General features: G+C 39.9%; 2 protein-coding genes across 16 annotated transcripts in view; one reads left to right on the plus strand and one right to left on the minus strand.

The window, feature by feature from the left end:
- The window catches only part of LOC138749563 (nitric oxide synthase, inducible-like), a 308,564-nt gene extending 291,387 nt beyond the window's left edge, over positions 1–17,177 (minus strand). For 3 of the 6 annotated variants that reach the window (XM_069911101.1, XM_069911098.1, XM_069911095.1), the window contains exons 1-2: positions 16,737–17,177; positions 7,299–7,329 (exon numbers count right to left, since the gene is read on the minus strand). The gene's annotated coding sequence lies outside the window, so the exon portion shown is untranslated. Of the gene's footprint in view, positions 1–7,298; positions 7,330–8,989; positions 9,006–14,521; positions 14,713–16,736 lie in introns of those variants that run through there. The other 3 variants (XM_069911097.1, XM_069911096.1, XM_069911099.1) reach the window with 3 other exon arrangements.
- Positions 17,178–17,221: 44 nt separating this feature from the next.
- Positions 17,222–26,314, plus strand: part of LOC138749564 (serine/threonine-protein kinase NLK-like) — an 89,793-nt gene continuing 80,700 nt past the window's right edge. For all 10 annotated transcript variants that reach the window (XR_011348745.1, XM_069911103.1, XM_069911105.1 and 7 more), the window contains exon 1: positions 17,222–18,009. Coding sequence is in view for 9 of the 10 variants with exons in the window: in XM_069911103.1 (XP_069767204.1) it covers positions 17,492–18,009 (518 nt within the window). In the remaining variant the exon portion in view is untranslated. The remainder of the gene's footprint in view (positions 18,010–26,314) is intronic.

Genomic DNA, 26,314 nt, shown 5'->3' on the forward strand with positions numbered 1-26,314 from the left:
ATCAAGACCTCTGAGCAGAAAGCTCTGCAACAGGTAATGTGCAGAGCCCAGTACATCACAAGCGAAACTCTCCCCACCATTGAGAAAATCTATATGGGACGCTGCCTCCAGAGAGCAGTAGCAATCATCAAGGATCCCTACTACCCAGGATGTGCTCTGTTCTCACTGATGCCATCAGGAAAATGGGACAGATACCACAAGGCTCATTCCACCAGGTTTAGGAACAGTTGCTACCCCTCCACCATCAGACTCCTAAACAGGCTTAATCTGAGACTCGTTTAAGCACTCTCACTTTGCACATTATTATTACTGAATATTTAGTTTTCTGTATTTGCACAGCTTGTTCACATTTCCTTATTTGTTTACAGTTTTCTTGTACATGTATCTTTTTCTTGAGTACTGTTAGCCCTAAGTAGAAATTCTGCCTGGCCCACAGTAAAAACAATCTCAGACTTTTATGTGATGCCATGAATATATTCCGACTATAAATTTGAATAGTCCAAGGCACACATGTCAAACTCAGGCCCGCGGGCCAAATTTGGCCCGTGATATAATTATATTTGGCCCGCAAGATCATATCAAATATGTATTAGAGCTGGCCCGCTGGCCGCCGTGCCAGTATAGCGCATGCACAGCTAATACTACAAATCCCAGAATGCTTTGCAAATGCGTTGGCGTCAACCCGCTAATCGCCACCACCGCCTCTGTTTACTTTCATGAGCATCTGCGACCTGTCGCCCAACTCACAGGTAATAAACCCCTTACGAAAAATGGCCAAACGAAAGACAGAAAACAGGACCTTTCAAGACAGGTGGGAGGCAAACTCTATGTTCATCATTTTAAAAGACAAACCTGTTTGTCATTGAAGCAAGTTGTTATTTTTTTGACTTGTTGGCTTGTGAAAAAAAACATTTAAAAGGAGCTTAAAGGCTATAGAGAAATATTATTTATTGAATATTTTATTTCTCATTTGTTAATGCTTTTTCTGGAAAGAGTTTAACCAAAACTATTATTAAACATTTATTTTAATAAGAAAAAGTTTAACGTTACATATGTTGAAAGAAGAGAAAACACGCAGATGTTGTTGAAAATTTCAATAAATATTTAGTTTGGCCCACGACTTAGTCCAAGTTTTTAATTTTGACCCTCTGTGAATTTGAGTTTGACACCCCTGGTCCAAGGTATAGAGAAAAATACAAAAACATAGTGCAGGATATAGAGAAAAACAACATCCTATGCCAGTGAAAGATCCACTTAAGAGTTTTATAACTGCAGGAAAAAAAATGTCCTTGCATTTGGTGGTTTATATTTTCAAGCACATGCATCTTCTGCCCAATGGAAGATACAATAATGTACGAAGATCCATGAAGAAATGAATGTGGAATGCAGCACCATGGAGAATAATAAGGTCCATAGATGTTTTTATAAAATAGGCAAATATGAACAAGACGAGTAAAACATGAAAGTCTGCAGACACTGTGATTGAAGTAAAATCACAAGACTGGAGAAACTCAGCCGGTCAAAAGCTAAAGATACATAACCAAAGTTTTGGGCCTGAGCCCTTCATCAAGGTCTGAGCAAAATGTAGACAGGCACCTGAATAAAATGGTCAGGGGGGGGAGCAGAGGGAGGAGCACAGGCCCACAGGCAAGGAGTAAGAGGAATTGGTTTTTAAAAAAAGAAGACAAACCCAGTTGAAAGGGCTGAATGGTGTATTCCCATTTCTAGGTCCGCTAATTTCTTATTTCAAATTCCACTTTTATGAATAAAAGGAAAATTGAATTATGGTTCATCTCATTTTGAGGAACAAATGTGCAACTTATGTGGTAAAGATATCATTACAGTAGTTAATCTGTTGATACTTTGTCATGGAATCTTGGGGAGAGACTGAAACATGTTCTGACCACAAAAGCCAGGGTCAAGTATCTCATGATCTCCTGTGATTGGATAGTGACATAACTATTCATCATAAGTACTTGTTTATGAGAGATGGAGATCATAAAATGAAACCATTCCAGTGAAGAAGGATCAATGATCATTGGGCATAGATTGAAATCATTAGTGAAAGAACCAAAGACGGCACAAGGAAAACTTTTATTTAAAAAAAAATCAGAATGAGTGGTTAGGATATGTCAGGGAAGACCTACTAGAACAGTGGCTCCATTTCAATAGTTGCTTTTTAAAGAATTTGTATAAATAGTTGAAGGAATGCACCAAAAAATGGATAGGACTAACTATGTAAACTCGGGAGCTGCAGTCATTGACATCCTAAGCAACCAAACAGAAGCTGGAGGCACTCTGCAACTCAGGGAAAATCCACAGGGAGAAGTGGTCAACACACAAAAGGAGGGAATGGGCTGGGGAGGATGAAAGAAGTGGGAAAGTTAGAGAAGACCAGAATTCTTTTGGTGGGGTGGGAGGAATAGAGAAATCCTGTGAGAAAAGAAGTGAGAATGGGAGCAAGTGAAGGATGATGGAAACAGTGGAAATGAACCAGGGTGGGAGTTGTGTAAAATTTAAAACGCAATATGCGTGCCATTATGTTTAAGGCTGGTTAGTGAACAAAACAATAGCTTGAAACTGCTTTGCCTACTGATAAAATTAAGCACATTTCCAATCTGATTTAACTTTCCCATAAGATTAAATATTACCATTTACCTCAGTCCTTTTCCTGGATTATCTTTTTTCAAAACAACTTTACAAAAGCATTTGTTCTTTTCATTCCTAACTAACATTGATTAAGATTTATTTGCCTTCCTGATGCCCCCTTTTGTTTCTCTTTCATACTTTCCATACCTTTTACAGTTATTTTCAGGAATTCTGCACTCATGTTCATCAAACGGCATCTTTTCTTAATTTTTGTTCTCAGTTAATTAATGTTCTCAGTAGAATCCGAATCTTTTGAACATCTCTTCACACTGAGCCAGACAATATTTAACTGTATCACTAGGATAACCCATTGTTCATCTGACCCTATTTTCTATCGGATGTCCTCAGGTAGTTTCCTTTTATTGTGGAAAATATTGATTGCCTGTGGAACAAGATTGGATTGAGTCTGATTGGCGTATTTTTGAGACAGATATGCTCCCGTACCTACTGGTCATTTTTAAGTAGTCATTATGAGCATGTGTTTACAACATTCCAAAAGAAGTTACTGCTTTTGGCGATATTATTACATCCAGTGTTATTTCTTTCTCTGATAAGGTTAAATAAGATGCAGCATTTGAACAGACATGAGTCACTTTTGTTTAGTAACTTCCTTTGTGGCCTTTGCTAACCACCCACATGGTAGGGAAGCTGTGAAGTGACAGCCACTGACCCAGCAATAGCCTCCAACAAAGGTCTGATGCCGTTCGCTCTTAAATTACTTGCCACTTATCTCAATACAGACAGCACTGCGACCAAGGTGGTCCATGCAAAGGAATAAAAGGAAATCTACCATTACAATTGGCTCAACCAGCTTCCTAGCTGGAGGTCAAGCCTTATCACAGAGTGAATTGGGGGGAGGGGGGGGGGTAAAAGGAGGTGAACTTAAAAATATGGAGATGGAGCACATCTTCTGTTTCATGAGTGAGTTTTAGAAGCAACATGTGTTTATAAGGAGATGTTAACCAAACAGGAAATGTTTTCTCTATTTGTTTAAAACTTGCCCCATCCTTTCAAAAATCTAACAAAATGATACCAACAGATAAGCTATAGTTTACTTGGTCAATTTTTTTTGAAAAGCTAAATATATATTATGCATAAACAAATTTAAAAGCTTATTGGTTTTGATGTCGAAAGATTTTTGTTTGCGTCAGCAATTTGCTTTCTCCTCCACCTCAGGTTTTGTTACATTAGTCCGAGGCAGAGGGAAAGAGAACAAAGACTGGTCAGGATCAATGAGAAATCCAATCATGAACATCAACAAGAAGCTAGCGGACACAATGGGGAACACCTTAGGTGCAGTTATACCATCAGTTTTGCTTTGAGGAGGATTTTGAGTCCATATCAGCATGAACATAAGAGCTCAGATTTCAGGTCACATGCGTGTGAAAGGCTCACCCCTCACATGATCCTCTCACATTGCACTCAGACTTCACATTGGCAGCATATTGCAAGTCCATTTAGAGATCTAAAAGCAACTTTAATATTTAATTTTAGTACTGAAAGAAAGTGAATATTACTGCACTTCCCTAATATTAAAAATGATTGCCAGTCGGGACAATGTATACGTGGTCATAACACTTGTTTTGACAATTATTCATCACAATTCTCAGATCAAGGATATAATTGTGACCTTAATGACGTTGGAAAACATCTGCTCTATTATATGAAGAAAATTGAAGACCAACAAGGTTAAATTAGGCTCAATTTGGATTTAAATACACTATATAAAATACAGCACAGTAGCTCTCTCGGTGGTAACGCTCATGCTTCCACATCAGAAAGCCATGGATTTGAGCTGCATCCCATACATAATTTAAGCTGATACTTCAGACAAGTGCTGCATTTCCCTTTGGATGAGTTATTTAAGCAGGAGGCCCGATCCACCCTGATCAGGTGTTGGCAGAAACAAGGAAAGTGAAAGAGAGGAAAGAATTTATCCTAGTCCCAGATAAACAAAGAAATAAATTGTTCAGTGAGTGGCACAACATTGACTGTAAAGTAACAGCTGTTTGTTGACTTAAGAAATATTTATTTATTAATTATTGTCACTTGTATCGAGACACAGGGATGAGCTCTCTTTTATGTGCCGTGCAAAGTCACCACACTCTGGCGTCATTTTGCAAAACAAAAGGAGAAAAGAAAGCCCTGTCAGATACAGTGAATGATGGTGAACCACGCTCTCCTTCAAAATTGCTGCTTTTACTGCCCCCAGATACTAAGCTCCTGCTGTTCATTGCATCTCCTCAACCCCTGGTCCCGATTCCCTGAAGCTATAGGAAGCCATTGGCACCCACAGCCTGGTGGGGATCCACGCTGCATCATATCACCTCCATGCAGGAGATCCAGAAACCACAGGCACCTACAATGTGGTGGGAGGCCTACATTCCATTGTACCACCTCCATTCAGGGTCCCAGAGGCCATCAATGCTTGCAGCCTTGTGGAAGCCTAAGCTCCATTATATTCACCTGCGTACAGGGTCCCTGGTCCCAGAACCCGTCGGAGCCTGCAGCCTGGTAAGAAGCCTATTCTCCATTGAACCGTATTGACCTAGGTCTTGAGTCACAGAAGCCACCGATGCCTGCAGCCTGATAGGAAGCCCACCCTCCATCATAGCACCTCTACCCTGGTTCCCTTGTTACACAGCTGTGGGAGCTTGCACCCTGGTAAGAACCCTACGTTTCATTGTACCTCCTTGACCCAAAGTTCCGAGCCCCAGAAGCCATCGTGCCTGCATCCTACTGAGCACAAGGTGGAATCTGCCTTTCTCAAGACACCTCCATCTGTGCTCCATGAAACCCTGTCAGGACTGAGAGAAGCTGCATTCTTTTAACAATAATGTCAATGGAATTGTTTGGTTGGATGCAAGATACTTTTTTTCCCTTTAGCCATTCAGCTTCATCTCCTCATAAATGCAGATTTTTTTTCATATTGTGAAAGGGAAAAGGCAAATTAACATTGAGAGCATTCATCCAGACTGTTCACAAAGTACTAATTAGTTGATACACTAGATCAGCCATTCTTAACCTTATTTTGGCTATGGCTCCCTTAGGACTCCGCTCAAAGTTTATAGGTCCTGTGAATCAGTCAAATTTAGTTAGTTTCTTCTGTACTCCTCTCCTATCAACTACATTAAAAAAAACAAAGAATATTTTATGATTTCAGTCATTTCCCCCCCCACACCTTAAATGTCCTGTGCCCCTCTGGGGGAGGGGGGAGGGATGTGAGAATGGCTGCACAAGGTGGTACAAGTGTCATTGGACTACTCAATGTGAAATTAGTCATTTGCTAAAAGTATCAGTAACAGAAATGCGGCCTATCATTTGTTTATTCATATTTGCAATCGGAGCCCAAATTTTAAACAAAATCTGCCAGTGGAAATAGGATACACTTGAATCAGGCATCATGCCCAGTAATATTTATATATAGTTCTGAGATATGGTGCTGAATGAATAGAAATTTTCTTCAACTACTTATCAGGAGATCAGAGCCAATGACATTCAGCCTCTGCTGCAATGTCTGTTCCATACCCACCAACCCCTTCTCAATTCCTGGCAAACATCTGGAACCGTGCCAAACAGCTCACATCCTCGGTGCCGTAATTAAAATTCTCCAGGCTTCCTTTGTGCTCTCTCTAGTCTATCGTGTCCTTCCTGTAATTCAGTAACCAGAACAGCAGGCAGAACTCTAGCTCTGGCCCAGTTAATGTTTAATGCAGAAAATACTGGAAATACTCAGCAGGACACACAGCATCAGTGGAAAGAAAGGACACTAGCATTGAAAGAGAGAGAAAAAATAAATCACTGAACACCTGTGATCAGCAAAAAGGCAGGAGAGTGAATAAGAAAGGTTAGTGAATATTGATGTGTGCCTTCTGAAATTAGCAGAAGAAATAAAAAGACATTTTACTCTTTATATTGGCTACCCAAGCTTTAGAATTTTTTCACAAACTTCTGTTTTCTATCAGAAAAGTAGAATTTCATGGCTCTTTAAATTAAGTGCATGAAACTTGAATGTATTAACTCACTATAAAGAAACAATACAGAGTACTTACAAGTTAATGGATATTCTGAAGGGAATGAAGAAAGGATACAATATGAACAAATATCCCAAGAGACTGAAAGGGCAGCAAGCAATAGTAAAGCAAGAGAAACAAAAAGCAGATGAGTATTGGATAATCCAACAGGATGTCGAACTGGAAATCAAGTGGAAGCAGTCAAGTGGGGAAAAGCAAATGAACAGATCTGAAATTAGGGGCAAGATCAACAACAGAAAATTATAAAAGATCCCCATCACTCTTTTCTCACTGCTATTTTCAGGCAGCAAGTGTGAAGTCTCATGTCAGGCACCTCTAGATTCAAGAACAGTTTTTTTTAAACCCAACCACCATCAGGCCGAACTTCCCTTCCCAGAACACTACTTCAAGATCATCAAAGATCTGACTGCATATACTGACTCAGCATACTTTTGCATTTAAAATTTATTTCTAATGACCAACCAGCAGAGGCTTACATCAGCTAAACTTTGTTCAAAGATTTGAAATATATTCTTTCTCTATTGTGAGTCATCTAAAGATATACAGCTAACAATTACTTTCAAATATTTTCATGGCATTCATCCAAAGTCCCTTTGAAATGACAATATTTCTTACCTCACAGAGCAAAGGATGTTATGAAAGACATCTGTAAAAAGAGAAGAGGGACACAGATGAAAGCGAATAAACATTACTCGCAACTAAACAGCAAGAAAATATTAACATTTTGATTAAAAAACAAAAGTGCGGCTGCAATAGATTAGTGATGTATTGTAACCAAGGATTTATCGTTGAGATGCAAATGCAGCCTTTATTTCAATATCTAGCACATTTCATTTAGTCGTGAAATATTCTATTCTTTATCTATCAACGGATTTAAAAATGAGCCCAAGTTTTAAGTTAAAGTCAAACTTTCTGCATATTTTGTTCAACCCCTAACCATTCAAAATTATTTAATGTTTTGGTCAGGAAATTAGAAATTGATCACAGAATGGTTCCAATTCAAGACACTAATATTTTATGTCTAAATCAACCAAAATTATAGCTCATCAGAAAAAAAGAACATTATAAACTTTCTGACAAAATACAAAATGTCACCACTTGCTTTCTCCAACAGAGCTCGACGTACTGTACTTACTAATACATTCAACTGATGACTATTTTGTTAACTTACTAGAAATGTGCTTTAAAAATTGTAAAAGATTGTAAACATCTTGGTATTCTCAGAACAGAAGGTAATAGGGAATTGTTTTAAGAAAATGTTCTGTTTTTCTCTGTACATGACAATTAACATTGACTGTAGCACATATTGAACCATGAGTAAAACTTTGAGTGCATCTAGCCGATAGTGAAGATGGGGTTGCACTGTATAGATATTGCAGTAAAAGAAAGTCTTCACTGTTAATGAGTTCACATGCTTTGAAATGCTGTAACCAATTCAATATCTAAGCAAAAACAAGATATATTTTTTCTCCAATATTTTTATGGAAAGAGCCCTGCAGTAAAATTGACAGCACTTACTGTCCTTCTTTGGATGTACACAATACAGCAAATCCTACGCTTCGCTCAAGACTGATTTGATTTTGTTTAGTGCTTTTATAATTGTTAACCAGGCAAAGTTTGCTCTAACTCAGATCATTGCATGATTCTTGTCTGTTCTGTACAGGTGTAAGAATCAAGGTTTACAGAATATAATGAAAATGTAAGTTTGAAATGGAAAATGGAGCTTAAAATGGTGATGAAAGGGCAAAAAGAGGAGGGACTATAACCTTTCTTGTGTCAAGCTTGGGAACTGATAAGAAGCTCCTTATTTGGTAGAGTGGCAGGAGACTAACTGATGGATGTTCCAGAAACTAGAGATAAGAAACTATAAAAACAAGTTATTTTGTGAGCCAGGAGGCAGCCTAACTCCTTGTGGTAAGGTAGCTGTTTGTGTTTCTTAGTATAATGGAGCTCACTTTGCAAAGGGAATAAAGTTTACAGCCATATTTGTGTTTGTTTTCAAACCACAAAAGGTCCACTTTAACAACAGCGTAGCACAAAATTGCTTTCGATTCTTCCAGATGATGGGCCTCCTTAGGATCAAAGATTCAATGCATAAGAATCAAACTGGGACATTCTCCAGGGCAAGTTTCATGGACATACTAGCCTTTTGGAAACTATGTGATCTAAATGTAAATTGCCACAAAGAAGTGAGGATGTACATTGGTGATTTTCACCCTGTCGGATTCCAAATCTCAACAGTGCTGACAGGGAAGAGAGTGGCTTCCCAAATAAAAGAGAATTGTTTGATACTGTAGGCAACATACCTTACTTACAAACTTTCAAGACGTGTTCTATTTAGATCATTTGGCAGAAATCAGAATGTAGGTTGTTGGCTTAGAACTCTGACAGGAATGTTCCAAGAAGCTGGGACTTAATTACAGAAATTAACATTTATCTTACATTGTGAATACAGCTGTAATCTATAGCAGCAATTAACATGATGGATTTCAAGGAGCAAATTGCCAAATTCATCCACATCTTTGAATTGCAGTCTTACTCATTCTGTTCTGGAGTACATATAGGAAACTGATTTGATTTGAAACTACCCATAAGTTGTTATTCACCAGAAGGATAGTTTTCATCTAATGCATCCCTACTCTGTCTAGATCAGTGATTTTCAAATATTTTCTTTCCACTCGCATACCACCACAAGTAATCCCTATGCTATAGGTGTTGCGATTAGTAAGGGATTACTCACCTTGGATTTCTTTCCCCAAAAGTAGACATATTATTTGTGCTAGTAAAAAAAAAATCAAGGAAGCTGAACATATAATGATTTTTAAGCCAAGAATTACTTACTCAATGAATCTGACTTTCAATACATCAAAATATCTGCTTAATAAATAAATGCAAGGTTGCCTTTTGGAAAACCAGGGATCTTATTGAAGAAAATCATCTGTGCTAAATGCTTCTTAGTTCAATTTTTCTTGAATAACTTGAGCAATTACCCCTGAATTTATAGCGTTGAAGAGCCATATCCATTCATTTGATTTATTTTGATAATGGTTTGCATGCTTAACTAACACTTATTTTTGTGTTAACTTGAGAAATAACAGATTTCTTGTGGATTTAATGTGTAGACTGTCTCATTATTCCACTGATTATTTTATAAAGCCAATTTTCTATCGAGAAATTATAGTTGCCATATCTTCCAAATTGTCTTTTGCAAGAATCTTCACTTTTACAATAAAACTTGATAAACAAAATAGGCACTAATGATTTTCCGAACAGGTGAAAAATTATATCGATGTAGAAGATCATCTCAGTTTCTTTATTTACCCCACCCCCATCCTCTGAGCATGTTACTCACTACTATCAGCTCCATTCAATCCTCTCTGAAATTAGTACACACGATACTCTAAGTGCCACCTTTCAAACTGCTCACATTTTCCAGATGCTTCATGCAAACATTTTGTTGGCATGTTAGCTGTCTGATAGACAAACAGTTATTAAGCTTAGGGCTACTCCCAGAACTGAGAATGAAGATGCTTTCTCATGGGAAATCTCATGCTGTAATTATATTTCCATTATATTGGAAATATTCAACCCCAACTTACAAAATATAGTTTAAACTAAAATTTATATAAACGAAAGTGAAATTCCATCAGAGAAAGTGATAGAAAGTGGGAGATTAAGAAAGAAAGACTGAAAAGAGAGAAAGTGGGGAGGTTGAAAGAGAAAGATTGAGAAAGAGATCACATATACCTTAATTATTTGATACGTCTTTGAAAATGGATTATGGTGGACATGTTGATACTTTTTATTTTGTAATGTTTTTATTTATCACACTATGAACCATATCAACCAAAATATGTACAGATATTTCTCTTTAGATATACACAGTGACATTTTCCCCTTTTTCTCCCCTCTTCCCACCCCCTTCCAAAGACATGTTGATTCTTTAGAAGCTTTGGATAACTGGGTGCCTTTCTATATTCTGTAATCTAACATTTCCTGACAACTTCTTTTGACCTCTTTGAGAAAGAGGTCTACATTGCCCTCTAACACCAAATTTAATAGGTCATATACAACATATTAAATAAGTTTACTTTTTACGAAATATTAACTGCATTCTTTTCACAGATTTTTGCAAATGAGCAGTAATTGTAAAATTCATGACATTGAGTGATTGAGGTCTTATTCTTGCCTTCAACATAAACTAGAAATTCTTTCTGGATATTTGTCCAATCACATGTAACTTTTTAAAAGAAATATTTTCAATAGCATTAAAAATAAAAATGTTGCATTAAATTCCCACAGATTCCATTCATAAATGATATAGTTTTGATAATTTTATACGCTACATTTCACATAACTAAAATTCAAATTTATAATTTTTTTTATCAATTGCAGTTATCAATAAATCCATTTTAATCTTATCTGGTATGTATGTATCATTTACACAAGCATGTCACTTAATTCCATGCATGAATTATAATCAATATTTTATCATTTTGATAGAAAGATTAATGTTATTATGATATAGAATGGTCATTCAGGTATAGGTCACAAAAGCAACACAAAAGCATTGCAACTTATTCTCTCACATCCCCTTCAACTTCCCCTTATGCCACTTGCTTGAACTAGGGAATGATTTGCAGTACCCAATTAAGTAACAAACAGGTCTTTAGGAGTTAGAAGGAAACCATAGCACCTAATGGAAATGGATAAGTGCTGAGGTTCTTCTACCTGTCCCAGGTGATGCAAAGGATGGGCCTGGCCCCATTGCCATACAACGTCCCGGTCAGCTGGACTTGGCCATACCACCTATCCTTTGTAGAAAAGTTTTTCCAGATCAACACCTTTGACCAGAAGGCCATCAGGCAGTGGTCAGCACGGAATGTCCTGCAGTAAGTGAGAGACGATGACTCAATAGGCATAGTGGGGTGGTTCTCTGAGCAGACTGTCCAGATCATCTCGTGGATTGCTTCATCATCAGTGCTAAAAACAAGCACCAGGACTTGGCCTGGCTGGCATGAGAGGATCTCTCCAAGTCAGATCATTCCTAAATAACCAGGACATCACCCACCATGCACATTTTAAATGTTTTTTTTAAATATAGACATACAGCACGGTAACAGGCCATTTTGGCCCACGAGTCCATGCTGCCCAATTTACACCCAATAGACATACACCCCCTGTACATTTGAAAGGTGGGAGGAAACTGGAGCCCCTGGGGAAAACCCACAGACACAGGGATAACGTACAAATTCTTTACAGACAGTGCAGGATTCAAAGATATTGACTGCAGTGGAGTTGCCCATATTGAGTTGCCCATCTCTTTGAATGCAGATTTACTAAAATTGTGTGGAGAACGATGCAAGGGTCCTTGTCACAGTTCATCCCCAGCAGCAGCGAAACAGAGGACTTTCTGATCTATGGGGACGCACACAGAGTCAGACATCGAGAACTGCTAGAAGATCAACTCGGTGAAAGATGCACTTTGGTTTGCTTGAAACCTGTTGGTCTTTAAGCACATGGAGATGTCAGTGAGGGAATGCTGCCAACTGGCACATTTAAGGCTGCAGAAGAACATGCTGACGGTTGGTGCAGCCAATGCGAGGGCACGGTGAGTAAGGGTCCACAGTCTAGAGTCCTCCAATTACCAGGCATTGAGGGACTGAGATGGAGCTGAAGTCATTCAAACATCAGAGGGTAGAGAAGCGACAAGGTGCTACAGTGGTGATAATGGTGTAAATGGAATTGAATGTAATAAGGCACAGTGACAGAAATTAGTGTATGGATACAAAAGTTAGGGTGTGAACAGTCTTCCCTTCGTAAATAACTTATTGTGAATAAAGCCTATTTTTGAAAAAAAATTCATGGGGAAAATAAATAAAGTGCACATAGATGGCACCTGAACTTGGGATTGAACTCAGGTTCCTGGAACTGTGCATAGCGGTTATTCCTCAATTGTGACATTTAAATAAGTAACTGGATGAAAAACACAATATATTTTCATTATATTGACAATGAAATAATCTGCAATGCAGAAATTTTGCACAAAGAGATCCTGAACATCACAGATGTGTTTTGCTGTCCATCTGTATCCTGACCTAGTTTTCCCAGGCAGAGCCTGGTGCAATGACAGATGCAATAGGCAGCTGACCTGGAAATGGAGCAATTGAAAGACCCAGATTAGGTAACAGGTTTCTCCGTCAGGTATAAATGCAAACATTAAGAATTCTGATCCCTTTTTAAAATCTGAAAATACAGCATTGTAACTCTAAAAACTGAGAAAGTAGAACACAATTTCACACTATTATAAAACGGAAAAGCACTGGAAATACTAAAGAGGTCAGGCAGCAGCAGTGGAGAGAGAGAAATAGAGTTAGCTGCCAATTAACAATCTTTCAAAAGAACTGGGAAATGTAAGAGATCAAATGTTTGAAGGTGCAAAGAAAGAACATGAAAGATGAGAAGGGAAGACAGGAGGGTGAACAGTTCAAACGATTGCAATATTGCAGCTTATTGCAAAATGCCATCCTAAATATTATACTTTCCAAACAATGACAATGAAGTGATCCAAATGTATTCCAACTCAAAAGAAACTGTTAGATTATATCATGTAGACCACATAAAATTAAGTACCATGTAATGTTTTACTGGCTGTGGTAGCAAAGGAAACAATAGGGTGCACATCTATATTTCAAGGCATTCTTGATGAAAACTTGACTCTTGGGAATCTCTGGCTCATGACTAAAGCAAAGAGTAACCTTTGGAGTGATATTGAGAACCTCAAGACCATGCGATGAGATTGTCCAGGAGACCTGCATTTGCATTGGTCAACCTCACAAACTACCCAGCTATCAACCCCATCAGCCACCATTTTGTCCTTTCTGTGGAGGAGTCTGTGAGTTGCCACACTGGCCTCATCAACCTCCCCATCAGCACAAAAGCTGAAGTGCAAATAGGGAATCCTTAATCCTGCCCATGAAGAAATTTGTTTGCTAGCTCACAAATGTGTGGGTGCTATTTCTCTATACCCAAGCCTGGTTTCTCATAAGAACATTAAAAATAGGAGCAGGAGTCGGCCATTTTGCCCGTTGAGCCTGCTCCGCCATTCAGTGAGATCATGGCTGATCTGATGATAGGCTCATCTCCACCTACCTGCTTTTTCCCCATATCCCTTAATCCCCCTACTTTGTAAAAAAAAAAAAAAAAAATCGATCCAACCTTCTCTTAAAAATATTTACTGAGATCACCTAACCCTAACCCTAATGTGCTTCGATGAGCAGTGAATTCCATAGATTGACCCCCCCTCATCTGTATCCTAAATCTACTATCCTGAACCTTGAGGCTATTTCCCCTAGTTTTAGTCTCCCCATCAATGTAAACAACTTACCGACCTCTATCTTATCTGTCTGTGCCTTTCAGAATTTTATGTTTCTAAAATATCCCCTCTCATTCTTCTAAATTCCAGACAATCCAATCTCTCCTCAACTCTGGAATCAACTTGGTGAACATCCTCTGCACTTGCCTCCGATGCTAGTACATCCTTCCTCAAGTAAGGAGACCAGAACTGCATGCAGTACTTTGTACAGTTTCAGCATAACCTCCTGGCTCCTAAATTCAATCCCTCCAGCAATGAAGGCCAACATTCCATTTGCCTTCTTGATATCCTGGTGCACGTGCAAACCAACCATTTGCAATTCATGCACAGTCCTTCTGCATGGTAGCATGTTGTGATAGTTTGCCATTTAAATAATAATCTGATCTTTCATCTTTCCCTCCAAAATGGATAACCTCACATTTACCAACAATATACTCCATCTTCCAGATTCTTGCCTACTTACTTAACTGATCGAAATCTCTCTGCAGACTCTCCATATCCACTGCACAATGTCCTTTTCCCACTTAAAGACTTTGCACTCTGTCCCCTCTTCCAGATCATTAATGTATATAATCATCTTGGATCTCCTTGATATTGGGCTGAGACATCACTTCATCAAGACCACATGGAGGAAAGAGTGCAATGCCCATACATCTGAAAAAGAAATCAAATGTCACTCCCAAGGACTGCATTAGAAGAAAGTAATTAACCCCGAGAAACTGCGTATTAAGAAGAATGCAGCGTAGAAGGAACATTTTATATATTATCATTAGAAAGTCAGTTTTAAGTACTATAAGAAAGTTGCTGTCAGATAATCCAAACCTTCAAGTGAGTACTTAATAGATAATTTCATATGTAACATACAAAATATGTTTTTAAATACAGTACTAGTATTGCTAGTGTCAGGCAACATTAACCGATGAATAATACACAAAAGAGCTTGAGAAACTCAGCAGGTCATGCAACATCGATTGGAAGTAAAGGGTAACCAACATTTCAGGCCCAAACCCTTCATCAAAGTATTGACTCAGGCCCAAAACATTGGTTGCCATTTACTTGCTATAGATGCTGCATGACCTGCTGAGTTTCTCCAGCACTTTTGTGAATTACACTAGAATCCCAGAATCTGCAGATTTTCAGTTTAACTCCATTAGCTGATGAGGGTGGTTACATATTTCCCTCCATGGATGATACCTGATCCACTGAGATTATCCACCTTCAAGTCAAGTTCATTATCATCTGATTGTACAACTGACAAAACAGCGTACTCCAGACCTCAGTGCATAACACGCAGACACACAACCAGACATAATACACATACAGACAAAAAATATATATGTCGGACAAGTATATCATCTATACAAATGAAGAAATATTATTTCATGAATAGGAGAGTCTCTTTAGTGTGAACAGTTCCTTTGGTCGTTCAGCATTCTCACTGCCTGGGTGAAGAGCTGTTCCTCAGCCTGGTAGTGCTGGCTTTGATACTCCTGTATCTCTTTCCTGATGGGAACAGCTGAAAGATGTTGTGTGCGGGATGGAAGGGGTCCTCAATGATTTTGCGTGCTCTCTTCAGACAATGATCCAAGTAGATCACATCAATTGGGGGGGAGAAAGAGGGAGACTCCAGTGGTCCTCTCTGCCACACTTATGGTCCTGTGAATTGACCTGCCACCCATTTCTCAGCAGCAACTGCACCACACTCTGATGCAGGACACTCTCGATAGAGCTCCCGCAGAAGGTTGACATAATGGCAGCCAGTCGCCTCATCCACTTCAGTCTTCTCAGGAAGTGCAGTCGCTGTTGCACCTTCTTGACTGGTGAGGAGATGTTGTGTGTCCACAATAGGTCACTAGTTAAGTGAACTCCAAGGAAATTGGTGCTCTCCGCTCTCTTCTCTTTATTTGCAACAGGATTATTTTACCTTTATGTCTAACAAGTATCTTCAATTACTGGGAAACCTTTATCATATTTTGTCAAAAGACTCGGGCCTACTTTTGTGTACTTTCTTTAATTACTAATACAGCTATGCAACATAGAAGGCAATCTATCTGGGAAAAAAAAAGTTATTTTAATTCAACAGATTTCATAGGTTTATTACTACGTCCAGTATCATCTTTAACACAGTGCTTTAAACCAGTGGTTCTCAACCTTTTTCTCTTTCTGCTCGCATACCATTTTAAGTATTCCCTATGCCATCGGTGCCCTGCTTAAAATGCTAATGTGGGTGGGAAGGGAAGGCTGAGAATCACTGCTCTAGACCCAATTGTTACTGTAATATTTTGCTTGAGAAAAATTGCCATTGGCCCATTTCCTTGGGAGTTCTGAAACAATGCACATGACGAGTCCACGGGATACGATCCAAACAGTGGCTTTCAAACTTTGTCTTTCCACACTCACATAGCATCTGAAGCAACCCCTCACTAATTACAGGGCACCTTGGGCAGATGGAATATTTAAAGTGGTATGTGAGTGGAAAGAAAAAGGTTGAGAACCACGAGTTTAAAGCACTATATTGAAGCTGATACTGGGCATAGTAATAAACTGAGCTGAATATAATCCCACCTCAAAAGACCATGCACAGGATATAAAATAGGCTTGAAGTACTGCATATTTTTAAACTTTATTTTAAATCCTATAGGGAAAGATAAGAGTTTGAGAAGCTTAGGCTAACTTACTTTCCTTGTGATTCCTTCAAATAACCAGTTGGGGTCCCATCGCAACCAGAGCCTTCGCCTTTCGAGCTCCCTGGGCTTCATGGGAGAGTTTCCAGGTCACGTGCCCTTTGTGCCCGCTCAACCTACCCTGAATAATAAAAAAAAACGTCAGGCGCGCCCCGCCCTTGCAGCACGTTTGAGGACCTGGCTGTCCAAGGCCGCGCGCGCCACCATGGGCTGGCGCTCCCGTCCATCACCTCCGAGCCCAGCCAATCGCGAGCGGCCGACGCGCCTCGAGGGCCGGCCCGTCGCTTGCGTTTCCGACGGTCGCGTTAGGATGTGCTGCGCGGCCCGGCAGCCGAGCGGGAGCAACCGGCGGGGGGGGGGAGGAGGAGGAGGAGGAGGACTGGCGGGCGCTGGAAGGTTCCGTGTTTAGGTTCGCCGCCGTTGGTGGTCGTTCCGGGGGGGGGGGTGGGTGGGGTGGGGTGGGGGGGGGGGGGGGGGAGCGGCTTCCTTTATGGATGTTGGCTTTAAAAAAGTTTCCGGGATCCGCCTCATGTGCGAGGTGAAAGTGGGGTCGGCGGACGGGCACCGGATTTAAAGGGGGTTTCCTGAGGGAGAAGCGGCGACGAGAGGAGGTGGAATTTGCTGGATCATGGTGTAGAGGAGGAGGTGGAGGAGGCGGCGGCGGCTCGGCGCGGAGCGAGGGCCGCGCGGCCGAGGCGGGGCCGGGGCCGGGAGGGGCGCGAGCCGGGCGCGCGCCGCGTCCCTCGGTCATGGCGCTGTGCGGCACCAGCGCGGCGGCGGCGGCGGCGGCCCAGCAGCGCCAGAGCGTCGCCAAGCTGATGGCTTATAACGGCGCCGGGGCCGCCCCCCCCCACCACCATCACCACCACCACCACCATCACCACCACAGCGGCAGCAGCAGCAACAACCCGCCGCCGCCTCCTCCTCCTCCCCCTCAGGCTCATCGCTTACATCCCGGGGGCGTCGCCGCCGCCGCCGGAGGAGGAGGAGGGGGCGGCATCGGCACCGCGGTGCACCCGGTCCAGCAGCATCACCACCACCCGGCCTCCTCCTCCTCCGCCTCCTCGTCGTCCGCCGCCGCCGCCGCCGCCGCCGCTGCTGCCGCGGCGGCGGCGGCCGCGGCGATGCTGAACCCGGCACAGGCGCCGTACTTCCCGTCCCCGGCGCCCGCCGCCGCCGCCACGGTGCAGATCCACGCCGCCAAGCCGCAGCCGCTGGACGTGGAGCCCGACCGACCCATCGGATACGGAGCCTTCGGAGTGGTCTGGTAGGTGCGGAGCGAGAGTTTGCACCGCGGGTTCCTATTAAATGATCGGGCTCTTGCCCGGCTGGACGCTTGGCTCAGTTCCTCCCGCTTTGTGCCTCAGCCGCCGTGCCCGGAGACTTTGGTCCCACCTCTGCATTGCTGAAGTTTGCGTCCAACTTGCTCCGAGTTTGAGATCCTGTTCAGTGGTGTGACTTTGAGTGTATTAGGGTTGGGATTTCCCCCCCCCCCCCCCCCCCCCCATTCATTCCTGCCTGCTCAAACGCCCGTGCAATTGGCCCCTTAAACCCGTCCTGAGTTGGTTGAAAGGATGCCTACTCGGCTTTTCTCTCTATTCGCGTTTTATAAGGGTCTTTGCAAGAGAATGTTCTCACTGGTGTGTAGGTCGTTTTGTGCTACTTTCCCCGAGACGAATTCCACCTCTTGTCCAGTTGTGTGTGGTGCAAACCTTTGTCTCCCCCCTCCAAATTTCCGCAGCAGTCCAAAGGTTCATAGTTTAATCTGTCTTGAGGCTACGAGAAATTCACTTCCAAATTTGAGCGGTTGCCACCCGTAAGACTGCTTGGACTCTTTCTGAACTCCTCGCTGCTGTTACTTTCGAGTTGTAGCGGGTTCCCCCCCCACTCAACCTCTGACCGTCTTGGGTTTCAGTTTGTGTCCGAAGCAGCAATTCCTCGTGGCCTGTAGGTTTGTGACTTGCCTTTTCGTGAAACAGTGGCGTTCATTAGATTTCAGCGGTCAGTATGAATTCTAGTGCCAAAGCGTGAGCGCCGTGGAGCTACTGCACAAAATCTGTGTGCAGTTATTCATCATCGCGGTGGTGCGGCAGGTTGTGAGCAAACTTCTGAGGCGGGACACTTTTCGCAGTCTTGGAAAGCAAAGTAATTGATAGCCGAAAAGTTGCTTTTATTAAAAACTCTGCTTCAGTTAAGTCATTGTGATGAGAACAATTGGGGAACTGGTGTATATATTACACATTTTGGATGGCCTGACATTGTCCTTTTGCCACTTTCATATCATTTGAAATACTTTTACTTTTGAGCATAATTGAGTGATTTGAATGAAAGAGTAATATGTCTGCATCATATTTGGAAGAATTCTTTGTTATTTATGAGGTTGTTGGCTTTTGAGACAATTCCTTGACTGAACATCACTATTTTACAGCCCAATCTACTTGATAATTTGTAGATGGACAAAGTAAACATGATTGCATTAAATTTTGTTCATTTACCCTTTTCGATTGCACATGTGTGGGGGGAGAGTCTGCTCAATTGTAAAATGAGCACTGTGGGAAGAGGAATTTGAATTCGGGTGGCAGTCGAGTAAAAACTTTTCGAAGTCTCTCCAGCAGGTGCTGCACCAATGACACTAAATTGCCATTGATTTTTCTAAAAGACCCAGACCTTGAGCGTTCCTGTGAGATCGTGAAATTTCACCCCAAAAATATTTGCTGAATTTAAACTTTTTCAAGACTCTATAAGCATACTTTTTTAGTTCGGGAATAAGCATCTTGGATCAAGTTTGATTTAATGATTTCCCTATCTAAATGGAAAAAGTTCTTCAATGTATCAGCACTTGCATCAGTGAAACTCCGGACAAGCCTATGCATTTAATAGGAGAATTACTTTTGCTAATCCTTCATGTGACCCATAGCAGTATGATGCCAAACCATGTGAGATGGGGTAGGTTTGAGGGTGGAGTCTATAGTGACCTTAGCTGAGGTACAGATGGAAACTAAAAGTTGAGTGGCTGTGATTAGGATAAGTTGCACTTGATGTAATCTTAAAAGTGAACTTCTGGCAAACGTGAAATTGCATCCCTCAAGTGTCTATCCTTGAGAGAAATCTCCTGTAAAATCTCAAATGGGTAATCAGGCCTGAATGCCATTTGCCAGATTGGCTGTTTGACATAATTGCATGCTGTAGCAAGTTCTGTGGCCAAGACTGCATATTTTATGACTATGCCCATGATGGGCTTTTTATATATTTAAAAAAAAAACTCCTAATGTAACTTGTGGTGGATGTGTGGCCTTTCATGTCTTCTGCCCTATCAAATAGTTGGAATAATGTTTCATTATTTAATTGTGGATATTTGTAATTGGTCCAATTAATATTTGCGGCTTAATACAGAAGAAACTGTGCACTTCACTGCCAAACAAATTGGTTATAGTTTCCAAACACATTTGGATTCTGCCTATGATCGTGGCCAGGAACTTTGTAAATGTTCAGAATCCCGTGTTTAAAATGCCAATGACTGTTGGCTTATCTTTTTGCAATTTTGCATACTTCTCGTTATATTGGGTTATGTACATCATAGCTCCTTATTTTCACACTTTTCCAATTGTTTCCAAATGGCAGTGTTTGATTCAGCCCCTGAAATCTGTTCCAGGACCAAAGTACACATGTAAGTTGACACTTTGAAGTTCCAAAGTAATGGTACTTTTAAGGGTTTTTTAACATCTCCCTGCTTTGGTTGATTTAAGGGATTCCTTAGAACATGGAAGAGAATTATCCAGCTAAACATTTATTATTCAACCTACATCAGAGCAGATTTATGGATTTGACAAATTGTAGATTTTGAGGTGCAAAACAGTTATTGAATTTTCCTATAGAGGCAATTCCCAGGTCATGCAAAAGTTCCGTGACTAGGAACTGTCCACTAGCTGATTTTCTTTGTTTGGAAGTCTTGTTGCTCTATGTAGACTTGCTATAATTTCATTGAATAATCACCTTAACATTACCCTTATCTAAACTAATGGAATAATACTGTATCCAGTGTTGATGAATAACATTAAACAGTATTATTACAAACTTTAAAAATGTATGAGAATTCATGTACAGTCAGATTTCTGTAAGTTGGGCTATATGCTACCTGGGAGCCCCATGTTTAAAAATATAGTTTGAATGCTCCAATTATGAGCATAATTTGTTACATTTATAGGCAAACCACGTACATCTGCTTATTTTATTTTAAATTGTCATATGCAAATTGATGCCATTATTATTTCTCTACATTAATAATTTGTTCCCATGGCAGATTTCTATGGAACACTGGCTATATTTTTCCATTAAGATTTGCTTTTGTCTAATCCTTGTGTGGCAGACTTTTTAAAGAAAATTATATGATAGTTGCTGCATTTTTTTCCTTAATATTGTAAATACTTTAAATAAATATCAAGTAAAATCCATATGTCATTCTACATTATGAATTCTTGTGATTAAGGCACAGTAGACTTGAGATTGACCTACATTTTGTCCATTTTTAAACATTTGATTTGCTTTGTGGCCTAATTTTCTATAACAAATGTTGGAAAAAATTTGGTCTGCAGTAATCTCCTTTTCGTTTCTCTTCATACTCATTGAATGTTGGATCCTGTTTTCAACTGCATTTAAATTCCTATAATCTTTTATATTGCAAACTGTTGTCAAAAATGCATTCTTCTATCAGCTGTTGAGTAAGTTGCATCTCGAAGTTGAAAATGAGCAAAATGGAATTGATTGAAGGCGAAAGTTTGTTTAGAAATAAGTTGAAAAACACATTGCATTAAGGCAATATAGGCATACCCCGCTTTATAAATATGTATATTCGCTTTTGCTTGTGTTCACTTTTTATGAAAAGTAGATTGCGGGGCGGTTGGTGTGTGCTGGTAAGTACATTGTTCTACTTTATATAGGCTCTGTATTTATCATTATTATTCCTGCTTTTACTATGTTAGTGTTATTTACCTTTTATGTGTCATTTGGTGGGTTATTTTATGGGTCTGGGAACGCTCAAAAATTTTTCCCATAGAAATCAATGGTAATTGCTTTACACCATTTCATCTTACAAAAGGTTCCATAGGGACACTCTAGTTTTGTAAAGCTGGGTATATCTGTAGTACTAGATTTAAATTTTTGATTTTATTGTTTATATATAACATTTAGAATTAAGGGTCTACAGTGAATCTTGGGAAATGAAAATTCTCTATACTCTTAATGCTAGTGACTGTATAGCATCTAACAGTAAAACATTATAGTGTTATAAAACTTGACAGCCACTATCTTTCAACAATGACTTAAGGGCTTGTTCAGAACTTTATTGAACATGGCATGATGCTATTACAGTGCCAGCAACCTGGGTTTGAATTTGGCGCTGTCTGTAAGGAGTTTATGTTCCCCTGTATCTGTGTGGGTTTCCTCCCACCTTTCAAAATGTACAGGGGTTATACATTAATTGGAGTGATTAGGTGGCACAGGCTCATAGGGCCTGGAACCATGATGAAATTTTAACATGTTGGAAGTATAGAGGAATGAAAATCTTGAAGCAATGCCAGATGCAGAAAAACATTTAAAGCAGCTTGAGTTGATTTATTTTGCTGGGGCACAGATAATTTGGTGGACAAGATGGGGGGTTCACAGCTTCTAAGGTGGTACTGGTTTTTTTTTAAAAATCATCTTGCCCTCTGGACTCGAAGAATGAGTACGAAACATGCTTGTGTAAAGCTGTCAACTCTTTATGATTTGATCTTTGATTCTTGATGGATGCCACTGCTATGAAGCTGAGGAAAATGACCAGACGGGTCCTGGAAACGAGGGTCTTGTGTTTTAAGAAGGGAGAAGTTAGGTTTGTTCTCTTCGGAAGCAGTTGACACCTGCGGACATCGTGAAAGGAAATATTTGTAGTACAGTACTGATGGGTAGAATGCTGGTCAAATGGCATCCTGTAGTGCCAGTGCCTTCATTCATTTGGGTTATTTGATTAGCATATTAGTTGATTTTTGCTTTAAGGCTTTGATTTGCTTTGTTTTTGGTTGTGCGTTTTTTCTTTTTTTTAAATCCCCATAATAAGAAATATATCAGATTTTACTGAAGTGTTTTTAAGCCTCTATGTCCCTGCTGGGCAAGAAACTTTTTAAAAAAAAAAAAAAAAAAAAACCACATCAGCATGAGTAAAGAATTATTTTGTCTTCATAAATACAGAGAAGCATTGCGTTAATCCCATATTTTAATTTTGTCCTTAATGACCTAATGGTATTAAGAATTGTTTATATTTTAACTTCAAAGTTGTATCTTGAAATACACTAAATATATCTACTTTTTAATTTTGTTCACTACTTTTACATCTTCCTCATGACTTTGTTCTCCTTCCTGATTCCTTTTGAGGTTCCTATTTCCTGTCTTGATTCTCAAATAGTACTAATAAAATCACTCTGAGGGTGTTGTGATCCCACTAGTGTTTCTGCTGTCCTAGAAACTGTCTTAATGCTTCAAGATTCTAAAACCCTGCCTTGAACATTATCCCACCAGAACACACAGATGCTCTGTCTTAATGTGGTGCTGGCAGTAATCCTGAGTTTGTCACCTTTTGATGTCATATTTTCAATCTTGCCTCTTGATTCTACTTGCAAGATCTCTTCCTGTTTTCTGAGATTGGTACTGCAATGTTTGAGGACTACCACTCGAATGTGGAGGGTTGATCTCAAAATATGAGATTAAGTACTTTGGTCATGCAATTTGGCAAAAATGCTGAATTTTTTTTAGAATTTGAGAGAATATTGAATGAGAGACCGATAAGACAGGGATAATCATTTAAAAATGAGCTTCATAGTGATTTCTTAGAGGGTGTTGAATCTTTAATTATCATGGATGGTTGTTGAAGCAAGATAATTTGAAGGGAAAGTAAATTTATTGAAATGTTTTAAATATCTGATGGACATATTAACTGAGGAAAAAAATTTTACTTCAATATTGTAACAATGAGTATTTTTACAAATAAAAATAACAATTTAGCTCCTTCAACCTGAGAGGTTTACTTTGTGAATTTGGTTTCATTAAAGTAAATGGTATCCCTGAACCTGGTCAGGATCTGGTTTATTGTCATGAAATTTGTTCTTTATGGCAGCATTTCTGTTCAAATATTACTATAAATTTAATTAATAAATAACATTATTGCAAAGAGAAAGTGAGGTAGTGTGTGGTTCATTGTCCATTCATAAATCTGATGGCAGAAGAGAAGTTGTTTTTGTAGTGTTGGGTATTTGTCTTCAGGTTCCTGTACATTTCTGATGATAGCACTGTGAAGAGGGGATGGTCTGGGTGGTGGGGGTTCTTGAAGAAAAGGGCTGCTTTCTTTAGATGCTGCCTTCTGTAGATGTTCTTGTTGGAATGAAGACCGATAACTTGTTGGTCAAGTTCACAACTCTGCAGCCTTGTCCTGTGCATTGGCACTTCCATACCAGACAGTGACGGAACCAGTCGCAATGTCCTTCAATCTCAGACTTATTGAGAGAACAATATTTTGGATTCTGCGTCGTTGAATATTTTTAACCCCAAGCTAGACTGAGTTATGCTATTAAAAGAAATTGAGCAGCAGGCTGGCAATTTGACTTTTGGAATAATACAGTATTTAACACCATACATGTACATATAGATGTCTTTTTCAGTAACTGAAATTATGCAAGTTTCAGTAGAAACTGCAGCTTACTGCAGATAAAGTTCTTCATTGCCTTGTGCATTCAAGAATATCCAAGTCTGAGGAGATTTGGCATGTCACTATATACTCTATCAAACTTCTACGGGTATACTGCGGAAAGTATATTGACTGCAGCACAGCCTTGTTTGGAAACTCAAGCTTTGGAATGCATAAGGCTGGTTAAAAAAGTGGCCAATCCCGACCAAGTCCATTGTAAGAACTGACCTATCCATTGAAAGTGTGTAAAAATGGTGCTGCCTCAAGACGACAGCCATCATTGCAAAGGATTCTCATCACCCTGATCTTGCTCCTTCCTTCATGCAGAACCCTGAAATCTTGCACATCCAGAACAGTTTTGTTTCCAACAGCCTTGAACCTCCACAAATTACTATAACCAAACTTTAGTCTGAGAGCACCTGAGATCTGTCTTCACTGTTGCATATCACTTTTACACTAACTGCAAGTTTAAAAATGAATATTTTTTTCCTCATGCAGTAATTTGTTTTATACTTGTTTACTTTACATATATAGCAGCAGAAAATAGATTTTCAGTGCATTTTTACATTGTTTCTGAATGGGATAAATATTTGATATAAGGTCACCCCTCAGCTCCATTTACTCTTTGGAAGCAAATCCCATTCAATACAGTGTCACCAGTATCCTATACCTTCATTCTTTCTTTGGCTTGGCTTCGCGGACGAAGATTTATGGAGGGGGTAAAAAGTCCACGTCAGCTGCAGGCTCGTTTGTGGCTGACGAGTCCGATGCGGGACAGGCAGACACGATTGCAGCGGTTGCAAGGGAAAATTGGTTGGTTGGGGTTGGGTGTTGGGTTTTTCCTCCTTTGCTGGGTGTTGGGTTTTTCCTCCTTTGCCTTTTGTCAGTGAGGTGGGCTCTGCGGTCTTCTTCAAAGGAGGTTGCTGCCCGCCAAACTGTGAGGCGCCAAGATGCACGGTTTGAGGCGTTATCAGCCCACTGGCGGTGGTCAATGTGGCAGGCACCAAGAGATTTCTTTAGGCAGTCCTTGTACCTTTTCTTTGGTGCACCTCTGTCACGGTGGCCAGTGGAGAGCTCGCCATATAACACGAATATATCTTCATAATGTGTTTATAAATTTCAACCTGCATTTTATTTATGATACTTCAAAGAAATCCTGTTGATCTGAACATTTATTGTTCCAATCAACAGCACAAGGATGAACTGCTCACTGCTTGGTTTGTGCTGTTCTTTTACCTGTATTTAACTTCACTTTATGCCTATCTAATTTCTCTTTGTTCTAATCACCTCAAATACAGTTTTTTTTAAAAAAAGCCTGGTATCCATTACCTATAAGGATTGGTCGATGCTGGATAAGGTTGAGATTCATTCTCACAATGCCTAACTAATACACCTGCATTAAGAATAAGCAGTTTAAAAGACAAACATACAGGTTACTTTCCTTGCACTGAACAAGTTTACATGAATTTATAAACTTTGAAGAATTTTGCTTTATTTTCAGTCACATTCTTTGAAAACATTTAACTGTTGCTATAGGTTCCCTCCCCTCCACAGAGACACCCAAAAAATGAACATTATAGATAATTATACCTTCCCCCAGATCAGGGATAAGGAGACACTTTAAGAGAGTTACCCCAAGCAGCATCAACCAGCACTTCATCTTGGGTGACACCATTTTATTCAAACACAACTTTATTGCTACAAGCTAAGTACAACTAAGGCATTCCACTGGCTGAATATTTGCAAAGGTTTGTGTTACTTCACAGAACATTTACCAATTTTATACTGATTTTAATTTATTCTTATTTATTAAATTTTTAGTTAATTACTTTTCCTATTTTTAGCTGGATGCTGGTTGCTT

This window comes from Narcine bancroftii, chromosome 14 (assembly GCF_036971445.1).
Source record: "Narcine bancroftii isolate sNarBan1 chromosome 14, sNarBan1.hap1, whole genome shotgun sequence".
Classification (NCBI taxonomy): domain Eukaryota; kingdom Metazoa; phylum Chordata; class Chondrichthyes; order Torpediniformes; family Narcinidae; genus Narcine; species Narcine bancroftii.